General features: G+C 35.1%; 1 protein-coding gene across 2 annotated transcripts in view; it reads left to right on the top strand.

The window, feature by feature from the left end:
• Positions 1 to 22159, top strand: part of DCDC1 (doublecortin domain containing 1) — a 484878-nt gene that overhangs the window by 5759 nt on the left and 456960 nt on the right. For both annotated transcript variants that reach the window (XM_060606272.3, XM_060606273.3), the window contains exon 4: positions 21053 to 21222. In XM_060606272.3, coding sequence (XP_060462255.3) covers positions 21053 to 21222 — 170 coding nt within the window. The remainder of the gene's footprint in view (positions 1 to 21052; positions 21223 to 22159) is intronic.

Below are 22159 nucleotides of genomic sequence, written 5' to 3' on the forward strand. Positions count from 1 at the left end.
GGAACCTTTTGAAGTTAGCTTGGAATTAACTCCTATATTCAACCATGGCACCTGGCTAAACATGCCATTGCATGGAGGTTTTTAAATCTGTATATATTCCAATAGATATGAATAGATCTACATATTTTCAAAAAGTTTGACTTTATTACAAATATTCTTATGTTTTGCTATAGGAAATATATTCATGATTTCATTCATCATTAGCATAATGAAAAACAGGATTACTTTCATATTTTTTTCAAAAATAAAATGCAACTGGACTGTATAGCCAACAAAACATTACTAGGTTGTTTTATATACCTCTTTGTTTTTAAAACTAGGTTAGTGTCATTATTAGAGATTTTTTGATACTAATCTCATATATAAAGGCAGCATTGATAAAGACATACAAAATTTGGTGTGGTCTTTTAATGATTTGTTTCCCCTCCCAAATTATTTGATGGAATGTTATGGAACATTTCAGTATTGGTTAATATCTTTAAGATTTCAAATGAATTAATGTTATGCAGAGTTTAATAATGCTCTGGTTGGGGCACCTGGCTGACTCAGTCTGGAGAGCACATGACTTTTGATCTTAGGGTAGTGAGTTCAAGCCCCACACACTGGGTTTAGAGATTACTTAAACATATGATTTTAAAAAAAGAATAATGTTATGGTTCATTTTAATAGTAGAATACAATTTTTGTATAATGATAGTATTAAGATGAATGACACATTGCAAATTCAACAGTTCAAAATCTGTAGAGGTATGAGGGTAAAATTCAAATTTTAAAATATATTCTTTACTTAGCATCAGGGTTAATATAGTACATTTTTTTATGTGTGTCAGTTTACTGGTAATAAACACATTTAGCATTTCAGCTTCTTCTTGCAACCTTTCAGCTTAATTATTTAGAGAATGATGAAAAACAAATCTTATATGCTAAAGGGACTTCTTCTGTAATGATGGATTAGATGCCAAAATAATGAAGCCACATGGCTTAAAAAATATACTGTAGATGTTTTCTGATGAAAATAGATGAATGTTTTCTGATGAATTTCCACAAAATATCATATTTTAAAATATTTTAAGCAATTCATAGTATTACTTGTTAATCTACTGTAGAAGCACCATGAGTATAGTCTTTTGTAGTTCATTAGCAATTTCTTTAATGAGTTTTTTTGTGTGATAGATAAAGTAACAGACAAATGACAGATTGTTTGCCTTTAATGATTTCCCTGTTTCAAGCCCATTACAAAGCAATTAGAAATCTGACAGCATTTTCACTCTGCATTACTGATCATCTAAAGTGATGAGGAATGAGAGGTGATGAATATTAATTGTATATTTTCATATGATTATCATAAATTATTACCTTGTCTGATGTGCTGCAGGTGAAGCAGGAGCATTAGGGAAAGACAGTCAGATATATTAATTTGAAAGACTATGATTTTTGTCTTTGTTTGTAGTATAAATCCTGATCTGCAGTGTTAATCTCTATGAATATTAACTTAATTTTTATTTTTATTTATATTTGGGGTAACTTAAATCACTTTTCTTATTTTTGTATAAGAAAAGGAAAAATTATTTCATAGTCAATGTACATGTATTATTTAAATTAAGCATTTAAAACATCTAATTTGAAAATGAGATAGTAGGGGTGCCTGACTGGCTCAGTCAGTGGAGAATGTGACTCTTAATCTTGGGGTTGTGAGTTTGAGGTCCATGCTAGGAGATTACTTAAAAATACAGTCTTTAAAAAAATGAGATAGTGAATTTTGTTGATATACATATATACAATATTCAGATATATCAATATATATATTCTAAATATATTCAAGATATACTTAGATATAGATCTTATGTTACTTAGTTTAAAGTCAGATAATACTGTGAAAGAAGTAAGATAAGAAAATATAACCAGATGTAAAAGAAGATTTTTCTAGGTCCTCTGTAACAAGTCCTTCAGTCCCAGTGCATGGTATATGCTGTTTCCCTAGTGTCTTGCTTCAGCGAGATGAGGCTAAACCTGTCATCAGGACTTAAGTACTGTTGTTACTTGGTTCCCAGCCTTGGACTTTTAGAGCAAAGATTGGTCCAGAAACTAGATAATAATCTTTAATACAGGGAGAATTCACAAGCTTACAGCATTTGAAATGATTAGAAATACATTTGGGTTCATTTGACCCAAGTGAATTAATTTATATATATATATACATAAGAATTTACCCCAGGTCTGGCCCAAACCTAAGATAAGAACTCCAGAATTTCTATAAATAAATAAATAGATAGATAGATAGATAGATAAATAAATAAATAAATAAATAAAAAAAAATTAAAAAGGATGGGAACGCCTGGTGTCTCAGTCCATTAAGTATCTGATTCTCGATCTTGGCTCAGGGGCTTGATCTCAGCGTTGTGAGTTCAAGCCTCTCATTGGGCTCCTTCCTGGGCATGAAGCCTACTTTAAAAAAAAAACAAAAAAACAAAAAAACAAAAAAACAAAAAAAAGAAGAACTCCAGAATTTCTTGGCTTAGTTCCAGAGATCCTTTTATTCCAGTTCACTGCCTTCATGTGTCCTGACCTACAGGACTATTTTCTTTATTTTTTCTTCAGTTATTAAAATAAATAAATTATTGATTGTAGTCTTGGCTTGGTAAATAAATATTCCCCCTGCTCTTAGTATTTTTAGTTATAAAGTCAGTTTTATTTGGCAAAACTTTCTCATAATGTAGAAACATTCTAGAATGTTGTAAGATGAGAATAGAAGAGAAGAATTTGACTGCTTTTTCTTGGGAGAGTGGAAGGGAGAAAGGTTGGGGTTTCCCCCAGTTTCCTTCTTGCTTATCCTGCACAGATAATGTCCAAAGGACACTCTCCTCTCTAGCTTGAGAGAATCTCTGATGATTGCTTACATGGTATTTAGACTTAGAAAAATAGTTAAGATCAAACAATTCAGGGACTAAAGTTTCTTCTTCCTAAGATATGTTTAAATAGTAACAAAAGTTGGGAAAACAGGGCTGTTAATTACATAATGAGGAACTGCAATTGTCCTGGTCCAATAGGCAGCTCTGTTCAACATAGCAGTTGGCTCTTGTCTGATTCTGTAATACAGACCAAATTTTTTATTTCCTTTTTCAACTGTCGCCTCTTTCCACCGTATTTATGTGTCTGACCCTCTGTGTGCTTAGCTTGGTGGTCATATGCCACAGAGACGTCTCTTCTTGAAAAATGTGTTCATTTCTTGACTCCACACCCTTGATCTTCTTTACAGGTCTCCCTTTTCTAACTAAATAACAGCTATTCTTCACTACTTAAGCTTTGAGTGTTTTTATGAGCACTTCTAGTTAATTTTGTTTTAAGAGAGAGAGAGAGGGAGAGAGACAGAGCTCGAGCAGGAGAGGGGCCGAGAGAGAGAGGGAGACACAGAATCTGAAGCAGCCCACAAGCTCTGAGCTGTCAGCACAAAGCCCCATGTGGCCTGAGCAGAAGTTGGATGCTTAACTGACTGAGCCACCCAGGCACCCCTGCACTTCTATTTAAATACTATTCCATGGGGCACCTGGGTGGCTCAGTCAGTTGAGTATGCGACTTCGGCTTAGGTCATGATCTCACAGTTCGTGGGTTTGAGCCCCACATTGTCAGCTGTGCTGACAGCTCTGAGCCTGGAGCCTGTCTTTGGATTCTATGTTTCCCTCTCTCTCTGTCCCTCCCTTGCTCACTCTCTCTCTCTCTCTCTCTCTCTCTCTCAAAAATAAATAAAATATAAAAAAAGAAACCTAAATACCATTCCATTACTTATGAGTTTCTCTAGTCTCAGACAATCCTTTTAATTTAATTCACAAAGCACTCCCTCTTTCTTTCTGAAAATTTCTACCTAAAATGGATTTATGTCTTATCCCAGTGCAGCATCACTTAGTTGAAGCAACAAGCCATTTAAGATCCTTAGGGAAAAGAGGAGTCAACAAGTTGGAAGAAAACTAAGGAAATAAACTTTAAAATTTTGAGACATCTCAGAGACCTAATGTGATGAAGCTAAACATAAAGTAGGTCAAGATTCCTGACTAGTCATCAATAAAAACAGCTCTGAAATAGATCCTCAAGAGAGAGGAAATGTGTCAGTAGCCACTGGTTTTGCAATGAAGCCAGTTTTTACATTCTTTTTTTCTTAACCATTTTTGCTTATTCTGGATTGGAGAATAAATAAAAAGGCTTACAACACTGAAATAGACTGTAATACTCACTTCTTACTTGATAATATGACCTGTCATTCTATCAGAAACAAAGATATTAAGTTCGTTTGGCATATTTGGCTTTTGAGATACTCTGTTGGTTGTTTCCCAGTATTTCATGCCCTTCTAGGTGTTACTAATTGATTGTTTAATTTGTTATTACATGTTCCCAGGTAAAACTAAGCTAATTACCAAAATCATTCTCCCCTTATTTTAAAGAATGATATGTTTCCCTTTTCCAGTCTCCAGGGATATTTTTCCATCACTTTAAGATGGTAAAAGCAGAGGGACATAGTTTAAAAGCTTGGGGCGGGGGGGGGAGGGGGAAGAAGAATGACAAGATGATGGTTTTGTTGTTGTTGCTGTACCTTTTGCAGGAGTCACATCATCGGTATAACCTATTCTATTCCAATAAATATCTGATTAATATCTTAATTCATTTTTTTTTTACTTCTTAAAGTTTAAATTTACTATCTCCCCTAGGAAAAAAAAGTTGATTTCTCTTCAATAAGAGTAAATAGGATCATGTGTATGCTTGAGAAGGATGCTCCTCTTTGCTAGTTCAGTCAGTCCTTAGCCGTTAGGGTGCATGGCTTCTCCGGCAAGGAGTTAGCACAAGGTGAGCTAGAGAGTACTGCTTTGTCACCTCTTATTTGACTCTCTGCCTAGATGGTGATCTTTTAAAATTTTTGAATTCTCACTCTAGGAGAATGTTACATGATAGTTGTTATTGAAACAAATTGGAAGTCCAAATTAATGTGATTGGATTTGAAGGATTTCTTGCCCAGTAATAGTTGAGCAATATTCCTGTTCTGTTTTGGTTGGTTTACCCCACTACCTTTCAGTAAGATTTCAAACTTCATGGCATAGCTTATAACACTGCCCCTCTCCAGCCCTATAAAATGTATGGTAATTCCTCTTAAGCTGTAAGTATAAAACTCAGAACACTTTTTCAATGTACTTTCTGTGACTTCTAGGGTACCTGTAAACAGGAAGATTATATTTTAATGAAGGGAGAGGAGAAAGGAAGGAACTCTTTGAACTCCAATTTAGAACATTGGCATAAATATTTTCAGATTATTGATTCAAGTAGTAGTTCATGGGTTAGTATTAAACTTCTTGAGCTTTTCTTTGTGATCAACAGAGCTTCCAGCTTTTCATGGTCATGGTCAAGTGCTACATTTAATGCATGTGAATAATAAACTTATGCAAAATAAAAGGGAATTTCATGCTTATGAGGAAAAGAAGTTTGTGCAATTTTATCCTTACCTAAAGAACTAACCATTAATGTAATATAAAATCAAAGGAGTTTTTTTTCCTGTCTTACGATTTCCCATATAGTGTTTTGAAACTTTTTTGAGCCTGCTTTATTGCTACATGAGAACCTTTTATTTCTAAAGCATTAGATGTTTCTCTCTCTCTAAAAAGGAAGGAAAAGCAAGGGTTGAATAACCTTTTACCTATAAAATATGCATATTTGTGAAAAAAATGTATACATTTGAAAAATAGAATGTATTTTTATGCACCTATTTATTTGTTACTATGGCAACCACCACACTGCCTAGTATTTATGTTGTCTGAGATTCAGAACACCTTTTCAAAAAAATAAATATGCTAGAACCAGGTACTGTATTTATTTTGAAGCTTAGAAAAATATTTATTCTAATGCATATTTCTGAGGAAAAATAGCAATAAATAATGTAAACTTCAACCTAGTTTAAATGGTCCCTTTTCTGGTGTATGTTTTTATATTCAAAATAATTACATTTTTTTCCTTGTTACAAAAATCAGAATGAAAATAGAAATAAGAATTTTTAAAACTTATGAATCAATCTTAAAAGGTGGCCTCTTGATTTTTCTTATTTTTATGACAGTATTTTGATCCGTAACACATTTCTGAAAATATTAAACAAGAACACTTAGATAAAATATTTAATGTTAGCTACCTAAATCAGAAAATATAAATAGTTTGCATTTCTGATTGCAGATGGTTCTTTGATATCTATGAATAAAAGATTTATATTTTGCATGTGAAATGAGAGGCCTTAGTTTTCTTAGTTTATTTAAATTATTTTCTGACATGTGTGATACATAAATATAATTTCTTAATGTTAAACATCAGAATGGAAGTTATGAAGCATAAAATCAGACATGTTTCATGTCACATATTACCTGTTAAGAAAAGCTGCAATACAACATTTAAGTACAACAGAATAGTGAGCATATTGTCTCTGATACTTGTAAACAGGATGGATCTGTAGTTTCACAGTTTATGTTGACAGTATCTTTGTGGGAAATGTAATTATCAAATGAATTATAACATGTCCTAGTATTAAGATTATTAATAGTAATTTTAATTGCTTTTTTCAAGATAATTGGATATGTTCTCATAAGTATATGGGAAAGGGGGTATTGGGCTAATTGGATATGTTGAACTCAGTTATCTGTAAAATATCTAGAAGTTTAACATATATATGCTATATTTTAGGAACTTCTTCTTTTAATTGAATGATTTGTAAGTAGAATTAAAATAATTTATAGCCCACAAAAATCTCTCTGATTATCCCTTAATATTCCTCATTGAGTCTTAATATGATGAAGAATTTAAATAGTGATAATTTTAAAAATTAAATTTTCACTACCAGTTAGAAAATTACTCTAAAATTGGTCAGGTTAAGAAATAATGGAATGGGTGCTTTTAGATAGGTTTTCATATACTATTTCTGGTACCAGTGCACCCATTGGTACATTTCTAAAAACAAATCCAATTTGGAAATGAATATCCACAGCCTTAAAATTGTTCATACACTTTGATCTGAGAATATAACTTCTAAAACTTCTTAAGAAACTTTTCTGTGGTGTGGTCAAAGGTTCATATAAGAACCACAGCTTTATTTATAATAGGAAGCATTTGGAGCAACTAGCTAGCATATTAAAAAAATAATAAAGGGACTCCTGGGCCTTTAGGTTAAGAGTCCGACTCTTGATTTCAGCTCAGGTCATGATCTCATGATTTGTGAGATTAAAACATGTTAAAAAAATAATACAAATATGTTCTCAACAAATATTTAATAACATAAGAATATTCTCATTCAGTGAACACAACTGTATAGAAACTATATATATAATATGGTCACACTTTTGTTTAAAGAAAACATTTATGATTATGTAAAATCATAAATGAAAGTCTGTAAGCAAATACACAAAAATTATAATGGTGGCTAACTCCAAGGGTTGGAGATTATAAGAGACTTTATTTTGGGGGAGCCTAGGTGGCTCAGTTGGATAAGCGTCTGACTTTTGTTCAGGTCATGATCTCATGGTTTGTCAGTTCAAGCTCCATGTCGGGCTCTGTGCTGCCAGCTCAGAGTCTGGATCCTGCTTCAGATTCTGTGTCTCCCTCTCTCTCTGCCCCTCTCCTGCTCTCACTCTGTCTCTCTTTCTCAAAAATAAATAAACATAAAAAAAGATTTTTAAGTAAATGAAAAATAAGAGGCTTTTTTTGTACTTTTCTTTCTAATATCAGTATGGACATTTTGATAATAAGTCCAATTATCATCATTCAAGTTGTTTTTAATAGGGCAAGTTAATGAAAATTCTGTTTATGTTCATTCATGAAAATTCAACTAGTGGAGAAACAATGTTGTTTTGTTCAACATTGAATTCATTGTCGATTATTTTTTTAATTTTTAAATTTTATTTAAATCCAAGTTAGTTAACATAGTGTAATAATGAATTCAGGAGTACCATTTAGTGATTCATCACTTACATAGAACACCCAGTGCTCATCCCAACATGTGCCTCCTTAATGCCCATCACCATTTAGCCCATACCCATACCCCAAACCCCTCCAGCAACCCTCAGTTTGTTCTCTGTATTTAAGAGTCTCTTATGGTTTGCTTCCCTCTCTGTTTTTATCTTATTTTTCCTTCCCTTCCCCTATGTTCATCTGTTGAGTTTCTCAAATTCCACATATAAGTGAAATCATATGATACTTGTCTTTCTTTGACTTTTTTCACTTAACATTAATACCATCTAGTTCCATCCATGTTGTTGCAAATGGCAAAATTTCATTCTTTTTGATTGCTGAATAATATTCCATTGTATATGTATATACTGCATCTTGTTTATCCATTTGTTATCTGTTTTTTTTTAATGTTTATTTATTTATTTTGAGAGACAGTGAGTGAGTGGGGAGGGCAGGAAGAGAGGGAGATAATCCCAAGCAGGCTCCATGCTGCCAGCACAGAGCCTGACGTGGGGCTCAAACTCATGAACCATGATATCATTACCTGAGCAGAAATCAAGAATCAGAAGCTTAACCTACTGAGCCACCCCATGCCCTGCCTCCCCCTTCCCCCCCCCCCCCCACCCATTTGTTGGGTATTTTAAAGTCTGGGAAGAGTTGGTACTTAAATATTTGATGGATTGAATGGAGTAATGATGGGATCAGGAATTAACAAAGTGGTTTTAGGGAAAACACATTTGGAAGACCACAAAGATAGATGCCTTCTTTATGTTTAAGTAAACTTGTTTATCATAATAATGGGTGACAGGATAATGAAATGATAAGAATGTGCAAGAACTGCTCTGCTAACCATTGTTCTGGTTAGCATAGAATAAGGCAAAAAGTTGGATGGCTGGGTTTATCCTAGTATGTTTAGTTTATATAGTTATATGATTATTGCTATTAGAACAAAACATTATAACAGGAAAAATAACTTATTTGAGAGTCTGGAGCTCAAGTCCTTAACCTTCCCAATTTTGTTTTTCCAATTGAACTATTATTTTTATAACACAAATTTTGATAACATAGGTTTCCACTGGAATACAACTATTAAATTCAAAAATTAGAAAAATAGACTGTTCTACAGTAAGCTGTATTACTGTTGCTGAAAAATTCATTAAAAATGATTAGCAGTCTAGGTGATTAAGATACATTTTATATGTGTATACAACACAAAAGTAAAATTTCATGAAGAAATCAAGTGTTTTCCTTCACTGAATTGAATGGTTGGTCTCTAGACAAACTCTGTGAGAGATGAGCCTTTACAAAATGAAATATCTGAAAGGATAGCCTTCCACATGTCTCCTAATAAGGTCATTATCTTGGACAATATTTTAATATACCTGAGGGTGGAACCACGGGGTATAATAGCTTTTACTGTGGTGTGGAGACAATTGTTCAACACTGGGGGAAGTTAATGGCAATTAAATCAGTGAGGGAAATCAGGTGACAAGAAATATGGTATTCCATTGCTGGAATGCTACAGTAGTCCTCAATGAACAGATACACATTCTGACTAGATGAAATATGGCCAAGAGTTATACCTAATTTCCAAATGTGCATTGCTTGAGACTGGTCTTTGGAGGTTAACTCTGACTTTTATCCCGTTAAATATGTACAAGCTATCTGTGCTGGAAACTATAGAACAATGACCTGAAGCCTTTTTTAAAATTAAAGCTTTTTAAGATTCACAGCAGTATTGAAGGAAAAGTACAAGATTTCCCATAAAAACCCCTACCTTCACACACACAATCACTCCCATTATCAATATGCCCCACCAGAATAGTATATTTGTTACAACTGATAAACCTACATTGACATCATAATCACCTGGAGTCCATAGTTCCCATATTGCTCACTCTTGGTGTTGTGCATTCTATGGGTTTGTACAAATGTATCCATCATTATGGTATTATATATGGTATTTTCACTACTGTAATAATCATCTGTGCTCTCTCTGTTCATTCCTACCTCCCCAAACTCCTAACAACCACTGATATTTTTAATGTCTCCACAGTTTTGCCTTTTCCAGAATGTCATGTAGTTAGAATCATACAGTACATAGCCTTTTCAGATTGATTTCTTTCACTTAATAGTATGCATTCAAGGTCCCTCCATGTCTTTTCATGCTGTAATAGTTCATTTCTTTTTAGTACTGAATAACATTTCATGGTTTGTTTATTTACCCATTGAATTCAGAACATCTTGGTTGCTTTCAAGTTTTAGCAATTATGAGTAAAGCTGCTATAAACATTCATGTGCAAATTTTTGTGTAGACATACATTTTCAAATCCTTTGATAAATGCCAAGAAGCATGATTGCTGACTCATGTGATAAAAGTATCATGTGATAAAAGTAAGAAACCACCAAACCATCTTCCAAAGTGACTGTACTGTTCTGCATTCTCACCAGCAATGCCAATTGTCAGCATTTGGCATTGTCACTGTTGTGGATTTTGGTCATTCTAATAAATGTGTTAGAGTTACCTATGTTAGTGTAGTTTGCATGCCCCCGATGACATATGATGTGGAGCATCTTTTCATATGCTTATTTTCCATTTGTACATCTTATTTGATCTGGTGTCAAAGTCTTTGCCCCCCCCCCCCCCCGCCGCTTTCTTAAAGTTTATTTATTCATTTTGAGAGAGACAGAGAGCAAACAGGAGAGGGGTATATATAGAGAGAGAGAGACAGAGAGAGAATCCAAAGCAAGTTCCACACTGTCAGCGCAGAGCCTGATGCAGGGCTTGAATTCATGAAATATGAGATCATGATCTGAGCCAAAGCTTAATTGACTGAGCCACCCAGGTGCCCAAATCTTTTGCCCCTTTTTAATCAGGTTGTTTGCTTTCTTATTGCTGAGTTTTAAGAGTTCTTTGTATATTTTGGGTAACAGTCCTTTATCAGATGTACCTTTTGCAAATATTTTCTCCTAGTTTGTGGTTTGTCTTCTCATTCTCTTGATACTGTCTTTCACATAGCAGAAGCTATTAATTATTTTAAGATTATATTTTTAAGTAATCTCTACACCCAATATGAGGCTCAAACTCACAACCCCAAGATCAGGAGTCACATTCTCTACTGACTGAGCCAGCTGGGCACACTAGAAGTTTTTAATTTTAATACAGCAGTCTAGCCTATGATTTCTTTCATGGAGCATCCCTTTGGTGTTATAGCTGAAAAGTCACTGACATACCCGAGTCATGTATGTTTTCTCCTACTTCAATTTCTAGGAGTTTTATGGTTTTGTGTTGTACATTTAGTTCTTTGATTAATTTTGAGCTAATTTTTGTGAAGGATATGAAGTCTGTGTTTAGATTCTTTTTTTTTTTTTTTTTTTTTTGCATGTGCAAACCTAGTTGCTATGGCACTATTTGTTGAAAAGATTATCTTTATGCCATTGTATTGACTTTGCTCCTTTGTCAAACTTAAGTTGGCTATATTTATGTGGGTTTGTTTCTGGGCTTTTTTAGTTTTTCTCATATAGATCTTATACATATTTTATTAGATTTATACTTCAATGTTTCATTTTTGAGTGCTAATGTTAGTGGTAATGTTTTTTTTAAATACAAGTAGAATTAATACACAGATTAGTTTCAGGTGTACATTATAATGATTTAACAATTGCATATATTTCTCAGTGCTCATCAAGTTAAGTGTACTCTTAACCCCCTTTATTTCACCATACCCTCACCTACCTCACTCTGGCAACCACCAGAGTTTGTTCTCTATATTTCAGTCTGTTTTTTTGTTTGTATATTTTCTTCTTTGTTCATTTGTTTGGTTTGGTGTGGTGTGGTTTTTTGAAGTAATCTCTAGGCCCAGCATGGAGCTTGAACTCAAGATCCTGAGATCGAGAGTTGAATGCTCTACTGACTGAGCCAGCAAGGCATCCTGCTTTGTTTCTTAAATTCCATAAATGAGTGGAATCATAAATATTCTTCATTCTCTGATTTATTTCACTTGGCATTATATCCTCTAGATTCATCCATGTTATTGCAAATGGCAAGATTTCACTCATTTTTATGGCTGAGTAATATTCCATTATATATATATATATATATAACATATATATATTTTATTTTATATAAATATAATTTATATATACACACACATATATATATATATACACACACACACATACCACTTCTTTATCCATTCATCTGTGGATGGATACTTGGGTTACTTCCATATATTGTCTATTATAAATAATGTTGTCATAAACATAGGGCTCCATTTATTTTTCAGATTAGTGTTTTCATTTTCTTTGGGTAAATACCCAGTAGTAGAATTACTAGATCTAATTCTATTTTTAAATTTTTTTAATATAATTTATTTTCAAATTGGCTTACATACAACACCCAGTGCTCATCCCAACAAGTGCCCTCCTCAATGCCCATCACCCATTTTCCCTCCCCCGATCCCCCTGTCCACCCTCAGTTTGTTCTCTGTATTAAGAGTCTCTTGGGGTTTGCCTCTCTCCCTCTCTGTTTATAACTATTTTTTCCCCTTCCCTTGCCCCATGGACTCCTGGTTCAGTTTCTTAAGATCCACATGTAAGTGAAAACATATGACATCTGTCCTTCTCTGACTGACATATTTCACTCAGCATAATACCTTCCAGTTCCATCCACATTGCTGCAAATGGCATGGTTTCATTCTTTCTTATTGCCAGGTAGTATTCCACTGTATATATATACCACATCTTCTTTATCCACTCATCAGTTGATGGACATTTAGGCTCTTTCCATAATTTGGCTATTGTTGAAAGTACTGCTATAAACATTGGGGTACCAGTGCCCCCTATGCATCAGCACTCCTGTATCCCTTGGGTAAATTCCTAGTAGTGCTATTGCTGGGTCGTAGGGTAGTTCTATTTTTAATTTTTTGAGTAATCTCTGTACTGTTTTCCATGGTGCCTGTATCAGTAGATTCCCACCAACAGTGCCCAAAGGTTCATTTTCGTTTATATCTTCACCAATACTTGTTATTTCTTGTGTCTTTTTTTTTATTTTAGCCATTCTGGTAAATGGTAATATGTTTTAAATTTCAAATTCTACTAGTTTGAAATTGACTTTTGTATTTTAACTTTGTATCCTGCAATCTTGCTATAATTGCATCTGAAGCCTTTTAAGATGAGGGCAATTGCATACTTCTTGTCTTCTTGTATCTTTCTTCCACATGCATATTTTCTTTTGTTCCTTGTATCTCAAACCCACTAGAAGGTCCAATATAATGTGAGTTTGAATATTTAACTCTGCTATACAAGATATGAAAGTAAATAGGATGATAACATTCATAAGAAATGTTGAGCACAGAGAGTAAATTTAAGCTAATAGATTATGAGATATAGGTGAAATTCATAGGCTGTATATAAATATGCGTAAGTTGTGTGAGGAAAAAAAGGCAGAATTCAGTAGATGTACTAAATATACGTAGTAACCAAGTTACTATAAATAGAAGAAATGGAATATATGATGGAAAAGACAAGTTTTATTTATGGAATAGAAAGGCAGAAAGACTAAGTCATGATCTTGCCACTTCAGGGCTAACAGCGATGTCATCTGTAAGTTGGCTACCTATACATAACATCCAGTAGGGTCCTATTTTGGCCCACAGTGCTATGCCCAAGAAATGAAAATAAAACCTATATATCTTCACTAAGTTAACTGGCAAGCTACAGCTTTGGCCAAGTTTACCTTACTTTGGCTGCTCCTCTGTTTTCTCCCATTAGCAAGTATGTGCCATTTAATCCCTGTACCTTCTGTCTGGGCCACTGGCTCAAATCTCAACTCTGGTCCTCATAGCATACCATCATGGGGAAGATGTCATCAATGGGCAGAAATATCAGAGCATGTGAATATCACATAACCCAGGATTCAGATAGTGTGATTCTGCCACTCACCCCCTATCCTAAGCATGTTAACTTTATTGCTTGCTTTCCTCTTTATTAGCATTGTGTGTTTTAAATTTGTGTGTGTATGTGAACAGAGTATTTTAATTTGGTCTGTGAGCCTTCTGGGTTAGCTTGCTCTGTAATGTACTCCGTGGCTACCTTTACATGAAGTGATTTTCCACTTGACGGTACTCTTCACTTTGAACTTCTGTAATCCTTCATCACAATCTGGGATTTTGAGCTAATCCTTTGAATCATCACATCTAGGTTCATGGAATGAACCTAGAATAAGCTGTGAAAGGAGTGCAAATTTATGGTGATTCTGTGGCAGTCTTTAGCACCTGGTCCACAATGACAGCACTGTGAGAACTTCTCACCTCTGGAATGAGCCCTTCCTAGGCAAACCCAGGAAAACTGAGCCAATACCAGTTTATGTGAAGAGAGGAGTAGAAGGCTATTAATTCTGGCCCACCTACATTCTCTCCTTACCCAAAGTTGAGGAGGTCAGAGGTACTTACTGACTAGAACAGCGGCCTTCAAATAGTTTTGCTCATGTACCTCCTAATAGAATTTGAGAAACATATAGTCTCTTGCACAATTTTTAAGTTGACATTTAAAATCTCTCATTATAAGCTTAAATAGTTGGAAAAGAAGTAGTTTCAGGTATACTATGAATGTTGACATTTTAAAGTAAAACAGTTAAGGGGTGCCTGGGTGGCTCAGTCAGTTAAGTGTCTGACTTTGGCTCAGGTCATGATCTCGCCTCGCTGTTCATGAGTTCCAGCCCCGCATCGGGCTCTGTCCTAACAGCCTAGAGCCTGAAGCCTGCTTCATATTCTGTGTCTCCCATTCTCTGGCCCTCCCCTATTCTCCTTCTCTTTCTCTCAAAAATAAATAAAAACACTTAAAAAATTTGAAGTAAAACAGTTACATAAGTCTTTTAAACATATCTAATAAAATATAAATTCCATATGAATTTTAAAAAGCATTTTGTTATGAACATTTTCAAACACACAGTAAAAAATAGTAAAACAAACCCTCATGTATTCTTTACCCAAGTTAAATAACCATCAATTTTCTTCTATTTTTATTTATACTCTTTGCTACTTTTAGGAGTGTTTTAAAGCAAATCATAGTTTACTTAAAAATACTTTGGTTTGGTTTATCTAACAGATAATATTTATTTTAATACCATTTATTCATACCCAATAAAATAATTTCCTTAGTTTCATTAACTCCCAATTTGTGTTCAAATGTCAACAATTGCGTCAAAAATGTATGTCTTATTAAAGTTGGTTTGTTTGAATCAGGATCTAAACAAGGTTTATGCATTGCGTTTGGTTGATATAATTTCTTTTATTATAAAATCATTTTTTTAATGTTTATTTATATAAGAGAGAGAAAGAGTGCATGAGCAGGGGAGGGGCAGACAGAGAGACAGAATCGAAGGCAGGTTCCAGACTCTGTGTCAGCACAGAGCCCGACGTGGGGCTCACACTCATGAGCCATGAGATCATGACCTGAGCTGAAGTCAGCTGCTTAACTAACTGAGCCACCTGGATGCCCCTGGTTGATATAATTCTTAAGTCTCTTTTCACTTGTAGCATTTCTCCATCTTTATTTTCTATGTTATATAGACATATATGTCATATAGACATACAGACATCTCTACCTCCCATATTTCTTACAAATTAGAAGTTAGATCTAGAGTCTTGATTATATTTCAATAGTTTGTGGCAAGAATGTTTCACAGGTATTCCCATGTTTATAATCCCTGTGGAATCACATATGGAGAAATCATATATTATTTCAGTGTTATGTTAAAATGGATCAATGGTATATATGATATCAGTCAGATTCATCTATTATAAATTTTCCATCACTCTTACATCTAATGATGACAAACATTCCCTGGATCCATCATTTCATTAGGGTTTGTACTGTGGTGATTTGCTGCTTCTTTTATTCCATCTCTATGTATTAACTATGATTCTCCTTTGAATGAGAATCTTCTCTCACCATCTGTTTGGTTATCCTGAATTATAGCCCATTCAGGAAAGCAGGAAAGGTACATTTGTCATTTTTCAGAGCAATAACTTGGTGCCCTAGCGATCAACAAAAGGCGAATGATGACATAATGAAGTTTTAAAATTTTATTTTAATATTTTTAGATGCTCATTGGTTTCTATATGTTCGATGTTCTGATCTTTTACATTTTTTTAATGTTCAGAGTGCCCCTCTTCTGCCAGTGGAATTCCCTTCAAGTTTGTTCCTGTGTCCTTTTGACATGCCCCACTTGTCTTTGATAGCTTCTTTGTTTTCAGACATGATAAAATGTGGTAGTTCCTGGTACATTTCTGGCCACAGATCTGAATACTTATAGGGATTCAAAAACATTAAAACATTAAAAATATTAACCATCTGTTCCTCAGTGGTTGAAAATTGTATGTACTTTCTTTTCTCCTCAAACTTATGTTTCTATTCCATTTCTTCTACAGAATTTTATCTTTCGTGCTTGAAGTCCTTTATCAGCTTTCTTTAGGAAAGCCTATATATGGAAGGCAAGGTTCTAGACATTGATTTGCTAATAACTATGTACACTTGCATGCCCCTTGGAAAGTCTCCCTGTGCTGTTTTGTTATTGGTAGTTAGTGTCCCAACTTGAAGACAGTCATGCCTCTTCTCTTCACTGGCTGACACATTGTACCTTCTATGTGCAAGTACATCAACTTTATATAGTGGCTACTATTCTTAACCCTTTCCTATAGATGAAGAAACTGATGTACAAAGATGTCTAAAGTGTCACAAATAGCAAGTGGACAGTGGGGAGGTAAACCCAGATACCCTGCTCCAGAATCCAGGCCTATAACCACTATGTATTGAATGCCTTTTAGTTAGTTAGTTAGTTAGTTAGTTAGTTAAGAGAGAGAGAGAGAGAGAGAGAGAGAGAGAGAGAACATGCAAGTGAGTGGGGGAAGTGCAGAGAGAAAAGGAGAGAGCAAATCCCAAGCAGGCCCTGTGCCTTTAGCATGCAGAGACTGACACCAGTTTCTATCTCACAGACCCAACTGGGACATCATGACCTGAGCTGAAATCTAGAGTTAGATGCTTAACCAGCTGAGCCCCACCCAGGTACCCCTTGAATGCCTCTTTATAGAAAGGTGCAGGGGAGCCTGGGTGGCTCAGTTGGTTAAATGTCTGGCTTTGGTTCAGGTCATTATCTCCTGGTTTGTGAGTTTGAGCCCCACATCAGGCTCTCTGCTGTCAGCAGCGAGAGAGCTACTTCAGATCCTCTGTCTCCCTGTCTCTCTGCCCCTCCCCCACTCATGTACATGCTCTCTCGCTCTCAAAAATATTAAAATAAAAAAATAAATAAAAATAAAAAAGGGTGGAAAAGCAGATCTAGGGATGGGCATGAGTGGAAAGCTTATTATATTCATGTAAAATGGTTAAGAGATGGAAAGTAAAAAAAACATGGTTTTTCAGTGTGTGAGTAAATAAACTATGCATGTGTTAATAAAACAAGGCAGTGCTGTTACCTTTACTCTGCTAAAATACCATAGTGGTGTCACTCAAATTAAAATTAACACATTTTTATTTCTTTAATTTCCAGATAACAGTTTTCATTTAATTAACGTACATGAATGTTATCTGCAAGCCTATTGTATTCTGCATATTGTACTTAACCTGTTAATACATTCTACTTCTAGTGAGGATAACACTTTTCATAGTAACATTACAGAAGAACTATTGCATTTAATAATTGTAATGATTTTACACTTACACAACTCATTTCAGCTAAAGGTATCCTGAAACTATTTTACATGGAAAAAAAGAAAACCTATACCTACCACTAAAATGATAAGTTACTGCTATATTTCAAGAGATATTTTTGAATGTTTGGTGCAAATTTTCTTAGTTTTTAATGATTAGACTATATATAATAAACACACCATGACAAAGTATTTCATTCTACAAGGTGATTTACTCTTTAATCATAAAGTTTTGCCTTGCTATACACAGCTGGAGTTTTTAACTTTTAAGCATTCCCCAATTAGGAAGACCTAACCTATGAAAGAATTGAACAGTCAATGGTTGTTGGTTGTTATGGAAGTCTGAGAAGAGAACCTTAACCCTCCTAATGTGAGAATCTTAAAGGAGGAGGGGCAGGGGGAGAGTGTGAAAGCCAACAGCCCTTTGGTCTTTAGGTGGAATACCAGAGGAGTGCTGGGCAAAGAATAGCTCTTTTTATTATTACTAACATGGAGAAAGAGAACATTCTTATTTTGATATAGATTGAGATTCACCTTACAATTTTTTTAATGTTTTATTTTTTGAGAGTGCATGTATGTGCCCGCAAGCTGAGGAGGGGCATAGAGAGAAAGAGAGAGAGACACACACACAGACTCCGAAGCAGGCTCCAAGCTCTGACCCATGAACCCATGAACCACGAAATCGTGACCTGAGCCAAAGTTGGACGCTTAACTGACTGAGCCACCCAGGCACCCCGAGAGTCACCTAACATTTAATGAATGTCTACCATGTGCCAAACACTGTGCCAAATACTTTCATACTCACCATTCATTTAATCCTCATAACCATGTGGATAACTGGTTTTGCAAATGAGATGACTAAAGCTCAGAAAAGCTATAATACTCAAGGTCACTTATAGTTATTTGGAAGAGAAAGACATGATCTTATGTATTCTAGGTATATATTTCTCCATTATATTTGTGACTATAAGTTACATTACACTCCTTTTACTCTTCCATATGCTTAATTAAAAGTAAGTCTAGCAACTTGCTAACTAGCTAACTCGCTTTCCTGGATAGCAGTTTAGTTCACAGATTATCAGGAGTTTCAGGATTAGATTCAACTGCAAAAAACAAAGACCCTCTTTCAAGTCTTTGCTAGGATTTTATCACCTCAATGAGGCCTATACTGACAAACCTTTTTAAAAGTACACTCCCAAGGCACCTGGGTGGCTCAGTTTAAGCATCTGACTTTGGCTCAGGTCATGATCTCACAGTTCATGAGTTCCAGCCCTGCTTTGGGCTTTGTGCTGTTTCAGCTCAGAGCCTGGAGCCTGCTTTGAGTTCTCTCCCTCTCTCTGTTTCTCCCTCTCTCTGCCCCTCCCCTGCACGTACTCTGTCTCTCTCAAAAATAAATAAACATTAAAAATAAAATTGCATTCCCTCCATTCCCAGTCTACCTTGCCTGATCAATTTTTTTCCATAGCATTTATTGCCTAACATCTTACAGTTTACTTACTTTTTATGTTTATTCATCATCTGCCCCCACTAGAATGTAAGCTCCACAAAGGGCACAATTTTTTTCCACTAATTGTTCATTGAAAAATTATATATAAGTACCTAGAAAACTGCCAGGTATATTGTAGGTGCTCAATAAATAATCTATGGATAAACGCTTTTATTTAAGAATAGCAGTAAGGGGTGCCTGGGTGGCTGAGTTAAGTGACTGACTCTTGATTTCAGCTCAGGTCATGATCTCACGCTCATGGGATTGAGCTCAGTGTCAGTCTCTGCACTGACAGCACAGAGCCTGCTTGGGATTCTCTGTCTCCCTCTCTCTTTGCTCCTCCCTTATTCATTCTCTCTCTCTCTCTCTCTCTCTCTCTCTCTCTCTCTCTCAAAATAAATAAATGTACATTGAAAAAATAGAATAGCAGTGAAAGGTAAAAGTAGTATTTTTTGTTACCTTACAAGTAATATCCTTCCTGTTACTAGTGCTATGTCATGTTACCTAGGGACTCCTCATTATGATAGTAGGATACATCAGAGAGGAGACTGTGTGGCTATTTTTATAAGCAGTATGAGTGGGTGGTTACACCCTGGAAAGGGCCCTACAACATTCTTTGACATTATTTTTTATGGGAATATTCACATTTTTTTATTCTTAAGAAATTTGAGGTGATTTGTGTGCATTACTCAAGATTCTAGGTTGTTGGGGGTGGCTGGGTGGCGCAGTCAGTTAAGGGTTTAACTCTTGATCTTGGCTCAGGTCAGGATTTCACAGTTTGTGAGTTCGAGCCCCACATCAGGCTCTGCATTGATGGCATGGAGCCCGCTTGGGATCCTGTCTCTCCTTCTCTCTGCCCTTTACCCACTTGTTCTCTCTCTTGCTCTCTCTCGCTCTCTCCAAATAAATAAATAAACTAAAAAAAAAAAAAAAAGATTCTAGGTTGCAAATAAGAGAATCCCAACTCAAACTATTTTAGCCAAATAAAAAAAAGAGAGAGAGAGAGAAATCTGTTGGCTTGGCTCACATACTCAGGAAAATGAAGAGATAGGGTTGTTTTTTAATACCAGGTTTCAGGGATTCAAATGTCATCAGAAATCTCTCTCACTTTTTAATCTCTCTCCATCTCTCACTTTTGTTTTTATCTGTTTTGGCTTCATTCTCAGTCATGGAGGTTTAACATTGTTCTGAAAGGTAGCAATCCCAGAGAACAGAGCATGACTTTTTCTTTACGGGGATTCTGATTTAGCCATCACTGTTTCTGGGAAAGGCACTTAGATTGGCTGGTCACAGGCATACTCACTTCCCTACTGGGAAGTAAGGCCACATAATTTAGAATTCTCCATTAGAATCAGGACAAAGGTAGAATTCAAAATGGAAAGGATGGAGGACAGGCAAAAAAAAAAAAAAAAAAAAAGCATTGTGGTACACTTTTCAATAACATATTCCTCATGTTAAGTTTGTTATAATGAGCAATTTTCTAGCAAACAGCAAAAATGAAAATGCTTTAAAAAAAAGGAAAATGCTTTGCAATAAATTACCATTTTTTTTCTTTCTTGAATAGGATTATGCCATTCTTTTTTTTTTTAAGATTTTATTTTAAAGTAATCTCTATACCTAATATGGGGCTCAAATTCATGCCTCTGAGATCAAGAAGGGCATGCTCTACCCACTGAGTCAGCCAGGGACCTAGGATTATACTATTCAAAGACTCAGATTCATACTTTTGTTTTCCTTTAGACTTCATCTCTGTTCTTTTATCATGATATCTCACATTTAGCAATTGCTGCATAGCCTAGAACATGGTGAGAGAGAACTTGTGATGAATGCCTAGCCCCAATTTATGACCCTAGAGGATTTTACCTTTTTAATTAAATAACATTCTTCCTCATTTTTAGCTGAAAATGGCAAAAAGAGACACAGATGATCATGGAGCATCCATTTCTCAGTCTTCTTTATCCCCCTTGACTAAAACCATGAAGGCATCACAGCAGAGCAGCACCAAAGGCACCTTCAGTGGAGATACCGTTCACCCAATTTACAAATGTATTTCAAAAGATTTACCAAGGTAAGAATATTATTTCAGCAGCTTACACTGAATTCTGAAGGAGATAAAGTGCCTACAAAAAGTTGTCTAATTAAATGTTCCTGGAGCTGATGTCAGTAATAACTTGGAGATATGATGGGTTATGAAGGTTGTTGCCTCAATTAGAGCCCTTCAATTTCTTCTACTTTATGGGAAGAAAAAAGGCAGATGATGTAATAAACATAAATTATACCTGGAGTCTGACTTGGACAGTAGTATAATGATAATAATAATGGCAGGACAGATAATATTGGCTACATGCCAGTCACCATGCTAACCTCTTAACCTGCATTATATCTATTTAGTTCTCTAAACAGCTGTGGGAGGAATATAAGGCAGGTAGTATTTAAACATTTCCATTTTACCTATGAAGAAACAATTACCTAGAGAGGTTAATTAACTTGACCAAGATCACAGAGCTGGTAAGTACAGAATGTATGATTTGAACCCATATGGATCTAACTCCACAGCAAGAACTCTTCTCTAGTATATTCTACCACACTTCTCAGAAATACAAAGCAGAGGAGGCAGATGTATTTTTCCTGTGTTTTTGTCTATTGGAAAATGAAAGAATAAAAAAGTTTCTGTTAGGTTTTGTTAAACTATTGGCTGGCTAAATGTGATGTCATAGTCTTTATGTTAAAAAGAAAATGTAACTATAAAATCGTTGAAGAGAATATTCATAAACTAAGGATAATGTTAATGTCTTATAAAAATGCCCAGTTACATTTATATCTTAACACAGTTTCATTATTTTTTTATGTATCAGTAAATTTAGACGAAAGTGAAATCTAGACTTTTAGTGGGGTGACTGGGTGGCTCCGTCGGTTAAGCATCCTACTTTGGCTCAGGTCATGGTCTCCCGGTTCGTGAGTTCGGTTCATGAGTTTGAGCCCCACATGAGGCTCTGTGCTGACAG

Source organism: Panthera onca, chromosome D1 (genome assembly GCF_046562875.1).
Source record: "Panthera onca isolate mPanOnc1 chromosome D1, mPanOnc1 haplotype 2, whole genome shotgun sequence".
Classification (NCBI taxonomy): Eukaryota; Metazoa; Chordata; class Mammalia; order Carnivora; family Felidae; genus Panthera; species Panthera onca.